Source organism: Fundulus heteroclitus, chromosome 5, assembly GCF_011125445.2.
Source record: "Fundulus heteroclitus isolate FHET01 chromosome 5, MU-UCD_Fhet_4.1, whole genome shotgun sequence".
NCBI classification, from domain to species: Eukaryota; Metazoa; Chordata; class Actinopteri; order Cyprinodontiformes; family Fundulidae; genus Fundulus; species Fundulus heteroclitus.
Genome location: NC_046365.1, coordinates 360,720 through 374,970, shown reverse-complemented (window position 1 = coordinate 374,970; position 14,251 = coordinate 360,720). Strand labels below are relative to the sequence as shown.

Sequence of the window (14,251 nt, the reverse complement as noted above, 5' to 3'; positions counted from 1 at the left end):
ATATTTCTAAAATTCAGCTCTGTAACATATTTTGGATTGATGACTGCATGTCATGCTCTGTTGTTGTGATTAGATCATTTGCGAGATGGCCACCACAGCCATGGCCTTGTCTGTATACAAACGCTTCCTGGCGTTCCCGTGCATCATCCAAAACAATCCTCTGGTCTTCTACCGCAAAGCAGACCCCAAAGCTCACCCCCAGGACAAAGTCATTCCTGCCTACAGCGAGACCTCTGAGGTCAGTAACTGGTTAGAGTTGGAAGAATCCCTCTGGATGAAATGCCTGCTTGATGTCATTTTTTCTGTGTTTGCCACAGGATAAACCTGCAGATTACAGCCAGGCGGCAGCAGAACCTTTAAAACAAGACGAGGATCAACGTGAAGTTCCGCCAGAGAAAAGCGGCGATGAAAAGACAAATGCCGAAGAGCAAACAGAGGAAGAGCATCTGGAAAAGAAGAGCAAAGATGACAGTGTGCAGGAGGAGAAGCTCAGCGTTTCTGTGTCTTCCACCGTGTCAGACTCTAAACCTGACAAAGATGACGCTGAAAACGTTGAAGTAAACAAAGACGTCCGTGCATCAGGATTAAGGAGTGCTGAGGAGACGGAAGCTTCCAGCTCCAGTGCTAAACCAGCTGCCGGAGAGACGGCCATGTCTGAGCTGCCCAAGGTAACACCTCTTAAGCTGCAGCTGCTCTGCCATGTTAAAGGAGAAGTCCAGTCAACAAGGAAAAATCAGTGAATCATTAGCTATAACTAAAACTAATACGTTCGTGGTGATTTAATGAATTTAACTTTATTCAGTAAAGAAATAAATACAAATTATCGTCGCGATCACTGATACTGGGGGCGGCCATTATTGCCCAAATATGGGCAATAATGGCCGCCTGACATCACATCCTGTGACGTAACATTGCGGTGAGCCAAGGGTAGTTCTCCACGCTTTACAAGCTAATTCAATGGGAACCGTTCTACACAGCTGCGATCAACAACAATTGTTTCAGATGTCCAGAGGACTTCTCCATTGAAATTCACGAGAGCTATTGTTGAAGCAACAATGCCCACGTGCATGGCAGCTGGATGTTCCAATACATCAGGTAAAAGTGGAAAAAACATTACTTATTACAACTCTGCTCCTATGGCAGGATGAGCTTCAGTGCGTTATGAGGCAGAGGGATATTTCCATGGGTGTCTGTAGTGCGGCAGTGTCACTTAGTTTAGAGCCGAAACAATCCACTTCACTTTCTCAAACAAGCCCAAAAATGCAACCCGCATCTCATGAAATTAACAAGTGACTTTAGAAAAAAGAAGACCAAAGTCGCATAAAATAAGTGGGCTTCGCACAGATCTGTTATGCAAGTCTCTAGCAATTTTGGAACAACGTAAGCCGAGGGGAAAAAAAAAACAGTCCGGAGGGCGTGGTGGGGGAAAAACAATAATGCTGTTAACGCACGTTAAAAAAGGCGACATTATGGTCAAACAATAACGCGCTAAAACTGACAGCACTAATTTTAATTGATATTGACACTGAGATATTTCATCGGCAAGAAGAACAAACTGAGAAGAATAACACAAAAATAAGGAGACGGCTGTGGTGCAGCAGACAGATTCAACTCACATCGTCCCTTTTTGGTCTCCTTGGCTCAAACTGGTATGGCTGGATTCCGTCAAAAGTCCTGTTGCTGTCAAGAAACTCTTCTAAAAAATCCATATCGCTATCAGATGATGATGACTCCCATCGCTGTCGCTAATTAATCCATCACTCTCTGCTTCGTATAGAGCACTGGTCGTCGCCATCTTGGAAAATAGCGCATAGTGACACACAACAAATAGAGCCTTGGGACTTGCTCAACAGCCAGTCCCGCGATGTGACGTCACAAACTGGGAGGTGACAGTACTATTCTTGACCAAGATGGACGCCTCCACATAAACATAATTAAATGAAAATTACTCTTAATTAAAAAAAATGTACCATTGATTGAACAGTATGTAATAGTTTTACATTTAAAGTACTTTCAGCAGTTTGAATTCTGATTTTGACCGGACTTTTCCTTTAATAAAGTTTAACGTCCTCTTCTGGCGCTTGTTTTTCGCACAGATGACTCAAGCTATGGTCAACGCTCTGCTGGTGGAGTGCAGAACAAGAACCGCTAACAATCTCAACAAGACAGCAGCGCCCCCCAGTGGAGAGCAGGTTCAAGTAAAACAAGAGAAGGAAGATCACGGAAAACCTGCAGTCGGCGCAAAAGACTCCACCGAGAACACCGCGGAAGAAAAAGACGAGGCGAAAAAACAGGACAGGGAGAGGAAAGAGAGGGAGGCAAAGAAAGAGGCTAGGAAGGAAAGAGAGCGGAAGGAGAGGGAGAGGAAGGGGAGGGAGAGAGGCGAGAAAGCTAGGAAGGACGTAGAGAGGAGGGAGGAGGAAAGGAGGGATTGGGAGAGGAGGAGAGGTTGCTATGAGAGGACGTCTAGGTCCAAGTCGTCTTACCGGCCAGAGGGACACAGGCAGAGCTGGAGGGATGAACGGCACAGAGGAGAAGCTGAAAGAAGAAAGGTGAGAACTGTTGCAGAGCAGCTGCTGCAGAAACGCCTCTTCCTCGTTTTGAACACCTCTCTGCTCTGTGTCCCATCAGGACCAGCTGGAGGAGGACCAGTCTGATGACTTCCCGTTCAACATGAGCGACTTTGTCACAGTGGATGAGCTAGGAGATGTGACGGACCTCCCTGATGCTGCCGTTCCCATGGAAACCTCAGAAAAAGAGAGCATGGCTTTTCCAGCTGAACAGCAGGAGGATCACAAGGTGCCGTTTAGCTTTTAGATGTTTCTGTTGGAAACCTCGATTCATTCCTTTACTAAGAAGATTGTTTTCAGATACTTAATTTTGTTTTCACTAGCTTAAACAAAAAAAATCTGAACTCAGATTATGAGCCACAGTGGTTCTGGGAAAAGTGCAAGGCCTCGGATTCCTCTTAATAACACAACTCTCCACCTCCAGGACACATCCGTGGGGACCACAGTGACCCAGGAGGCAGAATCCGGTGAGCAAGTCTCAGAATCAGAACATGTGAGCAACCCAACACCCCGTCCTTTAAACAGTCCGGAGTCTGATCAGGACCCGAATGCTGCAGAACTGCCTCCAGCAGCTTCACACATTCAGATGGCTCCGATTGAAACAGGGGGACCACCGGAGCCAGCCAAGGATAACGTGAGCACTAAGCCAGGTGAAGCTAAAGAACCCACCTTTAAACGCTGTCAGTATGCAACCCTATGGTTCCCTGAGCTCTGGTGTTGCTCCTCAGACACCGCCCTGGCTTCAAGCCCAGACGTGGAGCCCACTTCCACCTGTGCTGCTGCAGTCCCAGCTCAGTCCACGTCAAACAGTCCCGCTGGCGCAGTGACTGCAGAGAGTGAAGAGAGGAAGAGCGGTCCTGTTCCCCACGGTGAGACTCCGACAGAGGAGCCGGTGGAGGAGCCCCCACAGAACGTAGAGAAGACGGAGGAAGCTCCAGGTAATAAAATGAAGCACAAACAAGGTCTCATTTAGAAGTTAAATGGTGGTTGGAACCATTCGTTTGTTGTGAAACTAAATTTCTGTTCATGTTTTATGTTTTAATTAAAAACATCCTAAGTCCAACTGTAGCACTGTTTTAAAATCCTTGTTGGGATTTTTGTTAATCGACCTAATACATGTATCTGCCATATACCGGGTGGGTGGGGGGGAGCTGGCTCTCAGTTTAGTAGCTTGTTTCATGGTTTCCTGTTAAATCAGTAGCTCTCGTGTCATGCAGGGTGACGATGTGGCAAAACTACCGTCACAGGCTGGTAACCGAGATAACTCTGGAGTGTAAATGGTAAGCAGACTGAACTGAACCGAGCTAGACATAACCGGACCGCGCTAAATGCTGACCAGTTCCAGGTGGGGTCTCGGCCTGTTTTTTTCTGTCCCGGTTATCTGATAAGAAAGAGCGCATGAGCAGACCGCGTCATCCCCTTACAGTCAGCTGACTGCGCGTTTTTTCCGGCGTGTCTGGCTGCACGTCCCGATTCACACTCCATTCAGACAAATTTCAGACATTCATAATAGTACTAGCTTCCTTACCGCGCCACACGATTTCCAGAGATGATTCTGCTTAGCAGGGTGATGAACCTCAGCGTCTGTCGTTGTTTCCGGCGTCTGTAAACCCGGAGTAGACGTTCGTTTGTCTCATCCACTTCCCAAAAGCCGACTCTCTCAAGTAAATTCACCAATGGTTGCCTTCTTCCCCTGACTCTCCTCAAACACCGAAATATCACAATAATACTCAAGCATAACATCCTGAGTGTGCTTGCTTGGTCCCGCCTTCAATCCCAGAGCTCAGCAGTACCGCAGATCGTCACTAGGAGGCGAAAAGCAACCAAGGAACCGAGATAGGTGGTGTGTAAACGGTTGTCAGAACAAGTCTCGGCTTGGTTAACTGATCCAAGCTCGGACTGGTCTCGGCTCAGATCGGTTTAACAAGGGTAGTGTAAATGGGGCTATAGAGAAACAACCGGCCTCTCCTGGACTGTGAACACCTCCCACCTGGTGAAGAAGGCCCAACAACCGCTCTTCTTCCTCGGGAAACTGAAAAGGTCTGGACCTTCCACTAAACTGCTAAATGACTTCTACAGCGCTATCATAGTGTTGTATGTGTCAATGTAACTGTATGGTATGGGATCTGCACTGTCCAGGAGAGGAAGAACTAGCACTGGTGGTGAGCACAGACATCATATACGTAGACGCGTCATAGGGCGCAGGTTTGCACGTCAACATCACCGCCATATTGTATGTGGCAGAAAAAAGTTGAGTTCTGTTATTGTGAACGTGAATCAGAGAAGATGCCTCATTCCTGTGCTGCATGGAAATGTATTCTGGCTGAATACAAAGTATATTCAGAGATTAAAGTCCCTCTGATACTGTTTAAGTGACTGAGTAACTGCAGATTTGCCACATTTAAGATGGCGGATGCTCTGACGCATCACAGCATAGGCAGAACCCGCCCAATGACGCGTCTGCTCTTATATTATGTCTATGGTGTTGAGGACAGCGCAGGGGATTGTGGGATACCGTCTGCAGGATCTAGACTAAATATAACTAGTCCAAAGAAGGTCCAGACACAAAGCCAAAACAAATAAGCTTAGAAACAGTTTCTTCCCAAGAACTGTGAGGGCATTCACCTCCTGATGGGAGACTGCAGTCCAACACTTTAAAATCACCCCCACTGCTACCAGCCTGTCATATGTTACAATCACCTTAATGTTACTGCCTACTTGTAAACTATCATCTCAGAATATCTAAATGCACATTGCTGTAAATAAAGCCTCAAACCATTGCACAATAAGCACCTTATTACCTCATTATCTGTTATCTGTGACTCATGAAAGGCAACTAGTTCATACAAACTTTTGAATCGTCCTTTTATTTATTTATTTATCTCTTTTCAATGCTACAATGGAGAAAAAAAAAACGAAACCCTTGTTTATTGTTTGTTTGTCTGCCTTCATTCTGTGTATTCTGAAGCGGACAGGCCAAAAATAAATTTGCCCATAATAACATGCGGTGACAAACAGTAATCTGTAAGACAGACAAGTTACTGCAGCCAGGATTAACGTCAACAATTTCTAACTTTACACAAAAGTTTAAGAACATTTTTCCAATTAAAAAGTCTCCGTCTTTAAAAGCATGTTAAGTTTTTTCTGATAAACTTTGAATAATGTTACTACACTTTTTTATTTTTTTTTATTTTTAAAGTTTAACATCTGTGCAGGTGTTACTTAAAGGTATCTGATGGGGAAACGCGGCCAACTAAACACAGGGTGTTTGGGGGGCTTGGTGACTCTCCAGCAGTAAATAGGCGAGAGGCGGGGGGGACACATCTCCGCATCCTATTGTCCCACACTTGGTCATCTGAGACCTGCTCACCCTATGTGAAACGGCTACAGAACAGAGGCGCCTGTATTCATGGCCGACCATGTGTGGAACCACAAAGTCCCAGTTTTAGTTGGTTTTAAATCACTTCCCTGTTGTCTTCAGTATTTCAGTAGTGTGGTCCCTCTTTTATTGTAATATACCATTGTATTTATAAGGCCCTGAAGATCACTCTATGGATAAATATGGTACTAAATGAAATAATAAAAAGATAAATAACATGGCAAATAATTTGAACTTGCATTCACATGGATAGATATGTCAGAAATTTACTAAAGGACAGGTTGTGCTTGGCCTTGTATGTTCATAGGATTGATTTATATTGAATGTGACAGGGAGCCAGTGGAGTTAATGTACAGGTATAGATGATGTAATGATGAATCTGCTGTCTTTGTACTAGTTGGAGTTTATGGAGGGTTTTCTAGGAGACATGGAGGGAAGGGAGCTCAAACTGTAAAGTCGAGAGGTGAATGGACTGTGGACCAGTTTGGCAAAAGTGTGGAGGAAGAACTTGGTGCTACAGAAATTAAAGTTATCCAGGTGATGTCCTGGATGTGGAAAGTGAAGGAGAGGATGGAGAGGCTGTCCAGGATGACACCAAGGCTGTGAAGCTGAAAGGTGGCAGAGATCAGAATCAGATATACGTTGATAACCCCAGAGGAAAATTGCTGTTTCAGTACAACCGCCATAACAAGCAAACAAACATCACAAACATTTACAGGGGGAGACAATTTACTGAGGCCTTGCTGCCAAGGACAACCGCCTTACATGGTTCCCACAGGGCGCTGCCATTACTCTGTGGAAAAATAGAAGCCACAATAAAAAGTAAGGTGAGAGGGGGAAAAAAACAACTCGTATTTTATCCTATAACAGGATGCAGTTTGAGGTATCAAAAACCTCTTGCACAAAAAGCACAAATAAGACGAGACACATATAGCAGAAGGTAAACATTTGAGACTAGTCCCGTGTACGTTCATCAGTTTATATGAGCATCAATTATGTGTGTCTGTTTGGGTGAAAGTGTTTATATTTCCGTGAACGCTCTCCAGAGGCCATTGTCCTTGATGTTATCAACAGTTCAGAAAGCATCCGCAGGTGTCAGCGGGAAAGGAGGGAGCAGGGAGAGTTCTGAGCTCTGTCGACATAACAAACCAGGAGTGATTAGATGGGGAAGGCATAATCCAAATAAGTTATTTGTTATGAGACAAGCTGCACTGACTTTCCTGTCAGCTTTAAGTCTTTTGCTGGCTCCAAATGGTGAAATCCAATTTTCCGAATTGTTGGGCTTTTCTGCACTTCACATCCAGATTTTATCCTCAACTCCCCTTGAGTCCAACCACCGAAGCCAGTCTGCGTACCAGCACATCCAGCTTTTCGGCGTCGCTCCTCCACCTTCAAGAACTGTCGGTTCACCCCCTTAGTGAGCGTGTCATATGCAGCCGTCAGCCTGATCAAGGCCAAATGGCTACTGAAATCCACTGTATTTGTTGATACATCAAAAATCCACCAGATCCAATAAGTAGAAATCCAAGTATCCTGAATCCAAACATGCAAACATTTCAAACGTTCAGGAATGACAAAGTCGAAAGACACACCGTTTTCCATCCAAGAATATAGGGTGTATCCCACAAATTGAGTCAAATCAGGACCAGACGGGTCCCCCTTTCATTGCCTACCCATCGAAAATTTTTTATCAATAGCATTTGATAGGGTTATTAAAGATAACCCCTTTTATCCTAGAATGAAAACCACACAACACAAGTTTTAAACATTTCTATAGAAAAGGACAGAGGATACCCAAACGGAGAATTTCACTCCCTGACAGTTTGAGATCATCTGCGCTGGGTCATTTCTGTCCTCTTGCTTTTATTTTCACACATCAGGAGAAAATGGTCAGGGGGTTGGGTCAGGAGGTTACAACATGAGGGTTGAAAAAGGGTCAGGAGGCTTCAGGAATTTACAACATGGGGGTGGAAAGCAAAGAAGGGAGCAAGGCATTCCTTATCTGAGAGAATTATTTGTTATTCCTGTCTAAGGTCAAATACAACAGAACCTTCCTGAAAGCAAACTCTTAAAACAAACCAAATACCTGTAACTTGATAGAAATAAAATGATTACATTTAAATTTTTCTAACAGCATTAAGAGACCAGCTTACCAGATCCATGTTTTGAAAGTGCATATGAATATGAAGAGATACAGGAAGAGATACAGGAATTGTCAATGGATATTTTGAACCTGCCAGATTTAGTTGAAGTTGACTTTGCACAATAAGCAAGTGTGGTACGTAATGTGGCATGACGTCCACGGCCCCGAGAATATATGGGCTGACTTGAAAAAAATGTCAGTCAAAATGATTGTTTTTGCTTTAACCCCTGGTTTAGGTCTAAGGTGTCAGTTAGGTGTGTAAGGGGGTGAGGTTCAGGGTTAACTCCTTGAAAGGGTTGAAAATGAATGGAAGTCAATGTGAGATCCTCTGCAAGTATATAAAACACAGATGTGCGTCTTGCTGCAGTTCTTTCATCATCCATCTTTGTTCCACATTTTGAAGCCATTTGTGTGTCTCCCAGAAAAGCCCGTAAAAGCAGAAGACAGCACTGGAGAGGATTGTGTGAAGAAGCCCCTGCCTCCTTATGACCCGAGTAAAGCTGTTGGTGAGATACCTCCATCACGTCACTGCTCCTTCTGTGGAGAGTGAAGCAGAGCATTTACACTCCAACCTTGTCTTTCTATAGGTATGGAGTATTTGGTTCCAAAGACGGGCTTTTTCTGTAAGGTGTGCAGTCGATTCTTCACTGGAGCCAAGGTTGCAGAGATCAGCCACTGCAAGACTCTGAAGCACTATGAGAACCTGCGGGTGAGCTAAAAGCTCTTGTGTCCAGTTAGTGCTGGATCAGTGAAGGTGGTAACACCCAGAAGGTGATCAGTTAGTTACAAACACACAGCATTGAAGGCCAGACTGCTCGGTTTCCATCCCCATGGTAACATCTTGGGACATCTGGTAATTCATCAGTCATGTTAATGTCCTAAAGATGTACAAATATGACTCCTATATAAAACAAACCTGACTGCTTAGCTCTGCCTAAATGTGTTGGATATATTAGGGAATAAGAAGGTTCTGTGAAAAGTTTTTCTAGACATTTTTTCTCATTGCATTAAGTAAAAGTTTAAAATGGAATTTCCATTAAAAATCTTTTTATATAGATTTATATTTAAATACAGGCAAGGCAAGTTTAATTTTACAGCACTCTTATAGCAAAGAGAACATTTCAGTTTTAAGCAGCAGGTTAATTTATAAGACAAGTTGGACAGAAAAGTAAACATTAACATTTAAAGTCTAACTCTTGGACTGAATGTATTTTAACGCAGATGCATTCAAATAGTCACCAGAGTAAAGAAATGTATATTATATGTGAATTATGTGCGCTGTTTGGAAGTAATTTTGATAAAACTTGCTGTATAAGCGAAAGAGGCCGAACATTTCTCAATCAGGCTGCTCCGGAATGTGACATCACAAACAGAACTAGTACCGTGCATCCGGCTGCTAACGCTACGACTTTTGCTACCGATTTATTAAATTTAATTAATAACTCTTACTCTACGTACAAAAAATTTATAAAAAAATGTCTGATACATCTACAAACTCCATCTCAAGCATTGGCGACTCCGATATCGAATGTATATATACGAAGAAACGGAGTTTGAACAAGGTGAACCAGAGGAGACTATATCTAACGCTGCCCAAGACATAGAGCCCATGCTCCATTGTAAGTACCCCTCAAAATCCTCGCTCGTGAAGTGTGAATTGCATAAAACACTTTTGTCACTGCCGGCAATCCAGTCCTTTCGCGTTTGTTTTACAAATTTATCCCATTTCCTTCGGACCTTTTGATCCTTCGGCCAAGTATGTAGCGCTACTTTCTGACCTGCACTATACCGCGGTGAAGTTGGTTTGATATTGGACATTCAAGCTCCGCGGAGTCAGCGGAGCACTCTTGAGAAACAAAAATCAAGTCAGATTTGTTGACGGTCCCACCGCGTATGGGAGAAGGGAGCAGCTGAGAGACGCTGGCCGAAAAATCGGAGTCCTTCAACCGGATCAACCGTGAGCTAGATCCCGCTGACTCCCCGGAGCTTGAATTACCAATAGCAAACCAACTTCACCGCGGTCTGCACTCGGCCCATAAGTGACACTACAGCCACCAACTGCGCACGTAGAAGGCATTTTATTGTGGACTTAGTTCGGCGATTTTTTTTTTTTTTTTTTTTTTTTTTTTTTTTTTTTTTTTTTAAAGCGCTTGCTCAAAGTAGACGTGGATCAGCAGATTTAGTGTGTGAAAGAAGATACTGGAAAACATCCATATATATCCTTGTTCGCCGTACCGGTTGTACAATGTAAACAATGTGTGTGTCTATGCAAGTTCGCTTCGCGCATTCTCGGTGTTCTTGAACTGACGTCACACGTCGGAAATGGCCGATCGTAAATGGAGGCAGCACTCAAACGCGGAATACCATAATCGGTGTAAAAAATGCGCAATATTCCATATTTAAACTTAATTTGAACACTTTTGATACATGAATATTCAAAGTTTACCTTGTTCTGGAAGTTATTCAACGGTTTTCAGGATTTTTTTTTTCAGTCCAAGAGTTAGACTTTAAAGGCAACTCTAAACAAATGGGTTTTTAACCTAATTTAAAGCCATATAGCAGCCCAATGTAAGGCCATTTGCATCAACAACAGTGTTACCAAGTCTGTTTATTATAAGCGATGTTTGGCTTGTTTTTTTTGTTGTTTTTTTTTATCCCTTGTAAATTTTGTGAGTCACAGGTTACAGTTTACTGGGCTTATTTTTAATGGTGAATTCTCTTCTTTGGGCAACAAACTAAGAAACTTAGTTTAATAGACCTGCTGCGTTGCGGACAGCAGACTCCAGCCACTATCCACCTGCACACACACATTTCTCTCCCTCTCCTTAATGAACGAGGGAAAAATAGACTCGGCCGCACTGCCTTATACTGGGCTCACAGCCGGTCTCCCTGCAGGAGGAGCACCACTCAAAAATTACTTTGTATGGCTTTAAAGGAACTCATGGTTTCAGCATGTTTACAGTCTTCTGGGAGTTTCTTTCAGAAAAGTGGAACTGAATGCTGCTTTCCCATTTCTGGTTCTGGGGACATTGAGCAGACTTAATACAGGGTTTCTGCACAGTGTCGAGAAGTCTCCTGGGGTGCCTGGGGCTGATTAAGTGTGATTAAAGAAAATGTTTCCATAAGTTTTCCTCTTTCCATTCCCTTAAGAATAAGATTTTAATTTTAACTCACTTTCTTATTGTACACTGATTCACACATCAAACAGGACCATTTCAGTATCTTTTTGGTCTCTAGACAACTTTAAATCCAGATTGAATTGGACCCACGTCTCTTGAACTGACTCTAAAATACCAAAGTAATAAAAGTTTTATTTGTAGCACTCTTTATGAACTGGAGTGGAGATACCAAAATCACAGATTGTGCTTTAAAGATTCCCCATTAGGTCTTGGATATTCTATTACATAATTGACAAAATCCAGGAGGTCTGTATTTTAAATAGGAGTTCATCTAAATTTAAATGGCTAAAACCAAATTTAGCATTGTGTCTTTTGATTGTGAATCTTGCAGATAATGAGACCTGACCACTGTTCAAGCAGGTTCGGGTTAAAAAGGTTGTTGTTGTCTTCAAATGCCCATAATGATAAAGTCTGGCATTTTGAATTATAAGTTATAACAGAGACTGGCAATCTTTATCTCTAATTTCAACATCTTTGTTCTTTTTCAGAAATTTCTGCAAAGCGCAGAATCCTCAAGTGCGGCTGTAACAACAGACTCCAGCTGAACGGGGCTCTGAAATCTGTAGTTTCATTTCATTGTTTCTCATTTCATGCTTAGGGTCCAGATTTCCATTTTGTCATGGAGTAGTTCCGGGTTATTTCCCCATAGAAATGTTTTAACTGTTCTGTTATGTAGAGTGGAGAAAGGAAAGGAAAATGTGCTGTTTGTGTTGCTTCCAGCAGGAACTGTGCACAAATAAAAAATGTTTTTACTGAACTGTTTACACCTCCAGTTATTTCAAGTTGTTCATTTATTATATCTGCTCAGAAATTCAATTGACTTACAGTAATAACAATTGAGTATTTAGTCTTAAGATATTCAGGTTATATTCATAGTGTGATTGCAGGTTGATTGCTAACCACTAAGGTATTAGTCCTTACAGGATACAGACACAAAAAGGAAGCAAGAATTGTCGCATCGTGTCAGACTGCATCAATGGCTCTTGCATGTCCTGACAGTGAAGAGGAAAACTCCCCTTTTAACAGGAAGAAACCTCCAGCAGAACCATGCTCAATGTGAACGTCCATCTGCCACGACCGACGGGGTTACGGAAGGCAGAGCAGAGAAAGTAGTCTTTTCCACATGAAGCTCCACAACTTGGGATCATCTCCACCACTCTGTTATAGGATCAGTGACTTCCTTACTACCAGGTCATCACACTGGAGCACCACACGGGTGTGTCCTCAACCCTGCGCTCTTCACCCATCCCTTAGCAATTCACAGCTTGCTTACTTTTTAAATTTCAGTTAAAATAACTTTTTTGTCTTTACAAGGCAGGGTACGCTCTATTACTCTTTGTGAGACAGCTGTGGTTTGCTTACTATTGAATTGTTTTTGTCAGTTTCAATGAATCAGGTTGTGCAGCTTTAATGTTTAAATATGTTCAGACACAGACATATATTTAAACTTCTCGTCATTTATGAATTGAAATTCATAAATGACGAGAAGTTTAAAGTGCAGTACTGTTAAAAAAATCACCCCTTGATGCCGGTGATCGTCCCCGCGTTCGTTGAGAGTGAACAAAGGCAAACAGAGTGAGTGAATGCAATTCAACCAAACATTTAATATTGGGAACCTAATACAAATATAGCTTTGGAGATCGACACAGCAATACTGCGGAAATCCCCACCAGTGCGATCTGATCTCCTTACCATCAAACCTCTGTTTTTATGCCTAAACACCGTACGTCAGCTGCAGACAACTTCCAGAAGCACCCTATATTCTCTAAAACATGATTCCACTTTCCCCCCTTTGATCTCTTAAGAGATCAACCTTACACCTGATCATCTTCGCCCTACATCACACAAAAACAACGTAACAACAATTACTGTCAACAGTCCAGACTCAACAGTTGGTTTCCAATTTCCAAATAATTTGGCCTCCATGTTTCACACCTTGTACCAGTGATCTGTTGTCAGCAGCACCTTTGCAGTGCCTGGGAGACTTTTAACCTCCTTACCTGAGGAGGGATTCACTCAGGTCCCAAACCTGAAGGATTTTCCTCTAAAGGTATGATCAACAATGTGATTATCAGTTCAATAAACATAAACCATGGGGCTGTAAGACTTAAACCAGAAAAAGAATGATGTCCCTTACAAATGGGTGTGACCTGTTACCAGTAATTTGAAGAGAGCCAGAATAAATGCTAAACAAATGAAAGACCACAGTGTTACACAACCGACATCCTGACATAACTATTTCAAAACCCCTTAGAGGAGAAACTTGTAACTTAAACTCTGCATTAAATGAGAGAATTTAACATAAGATAATTCTTAAGTAAAAAATAAACTAAGATGCTTCAAAGGTGAATATAAGATTATTTAAAGAATGCCCTTATATCGTCCTTCTACCAGCTGGTGGATTAAACATGGTGGCTTATACAGCCCACTTGTTGCTCCCACAAAAGCTGGCAGTTGTCCACTTCAACTCACAGGGTAGAGTGCCTGTGAGTCAATAGAGAAACCAGAGGAGATTATTATGCCCCTGTGTTCTGGTTCTGTGTAAAAATAACAAGAAGAAAGGAAGAAAAACAAACCTTCAGCGCACAGGGTGGACTACCTGAGTGCCTGGTCAGGGGGGGATTATTCTGCCCCGGAATCTGGTCCTGATTGCTGATGTGACTGGCCCTTCAGGTCCTCCTGGACATCTTTCAGAGACAGCTAGGGTTCAGGTGCAACCGCACACTGACTCCAATGAAACCACGTGTCACCTTTTCCCTTCAACCTCACCGCATGTGAGGTCCTTTCCACCACCTGGTAGGGCCCTATAAACCTTGGCTCCGACCACTTCCTTTTGATGACCATTCCTGTCGTCTGCTCCTGGTGCCTTTTCTCTGACCACCTTTGGAAAAGCCTCCACCACAGTCTGCAGCTTAACAAAACATGTTTTGTGTGTTAAGTTTTGTGTGTCTAAATGTGTCAGTCCTGGCAACTTAGTCAA

General features: G+C 42.9%; 1 protein-coding gene across 7 annotated transcripts in view; it reads left to right on the top strand.

Annotated features, from left to right (window-relative positions):
* LOC105918635 (zinc finger protein 638) overlaps positions 1–12,028 on the top strand; it is a 78,518-nt gene extending 66,490 nt beyond the window's left edge. For 3 of the 7 annotated variants that reach the window (XM_036136700.1, XM_036136705.1, XM_036136704.1), the window contains 8 exons: positions 74–238; positions 318–668; positions 2,097–2,552; positions 2,632–2,799; positions 2,995–3,508; positions 8,515–8,598; positions 8,680–8,801; positions 11,760–12,028. In XM_036136700.1, coding sequence (XP_035992593.1) covers positions 74–238; positions 318–668; positions 2,097–2,552; positions 2,632–2,799; positions 2,995–3,508; positions 8,515–8,598; positions 8,680–8,801; positions 11,760–11,816 — 1,917 coding nt within the window. In that variant the 3' untranslated portion in view covers positions 11,817–12,028. Of the gene's footprint in view, positions 1–73; positions 239–317; positions 669–2,096; positions 2,553–2,631; positions 2,800–2,994; positions 3,509–3,787; positions 3,851–8,514; positions 8,599–8,679; positions 8,802–11,759 lie in introns of those variants that run through there. The other 4 variants (XM_036136703.1, XM_036136702.1, XM_036136701.1 and 1 more) reach the window with 4 other exon arrangements.
* The last annotated feature ends 2,223 nt before the right edge of the window (positions 12,029–14,251 follow it).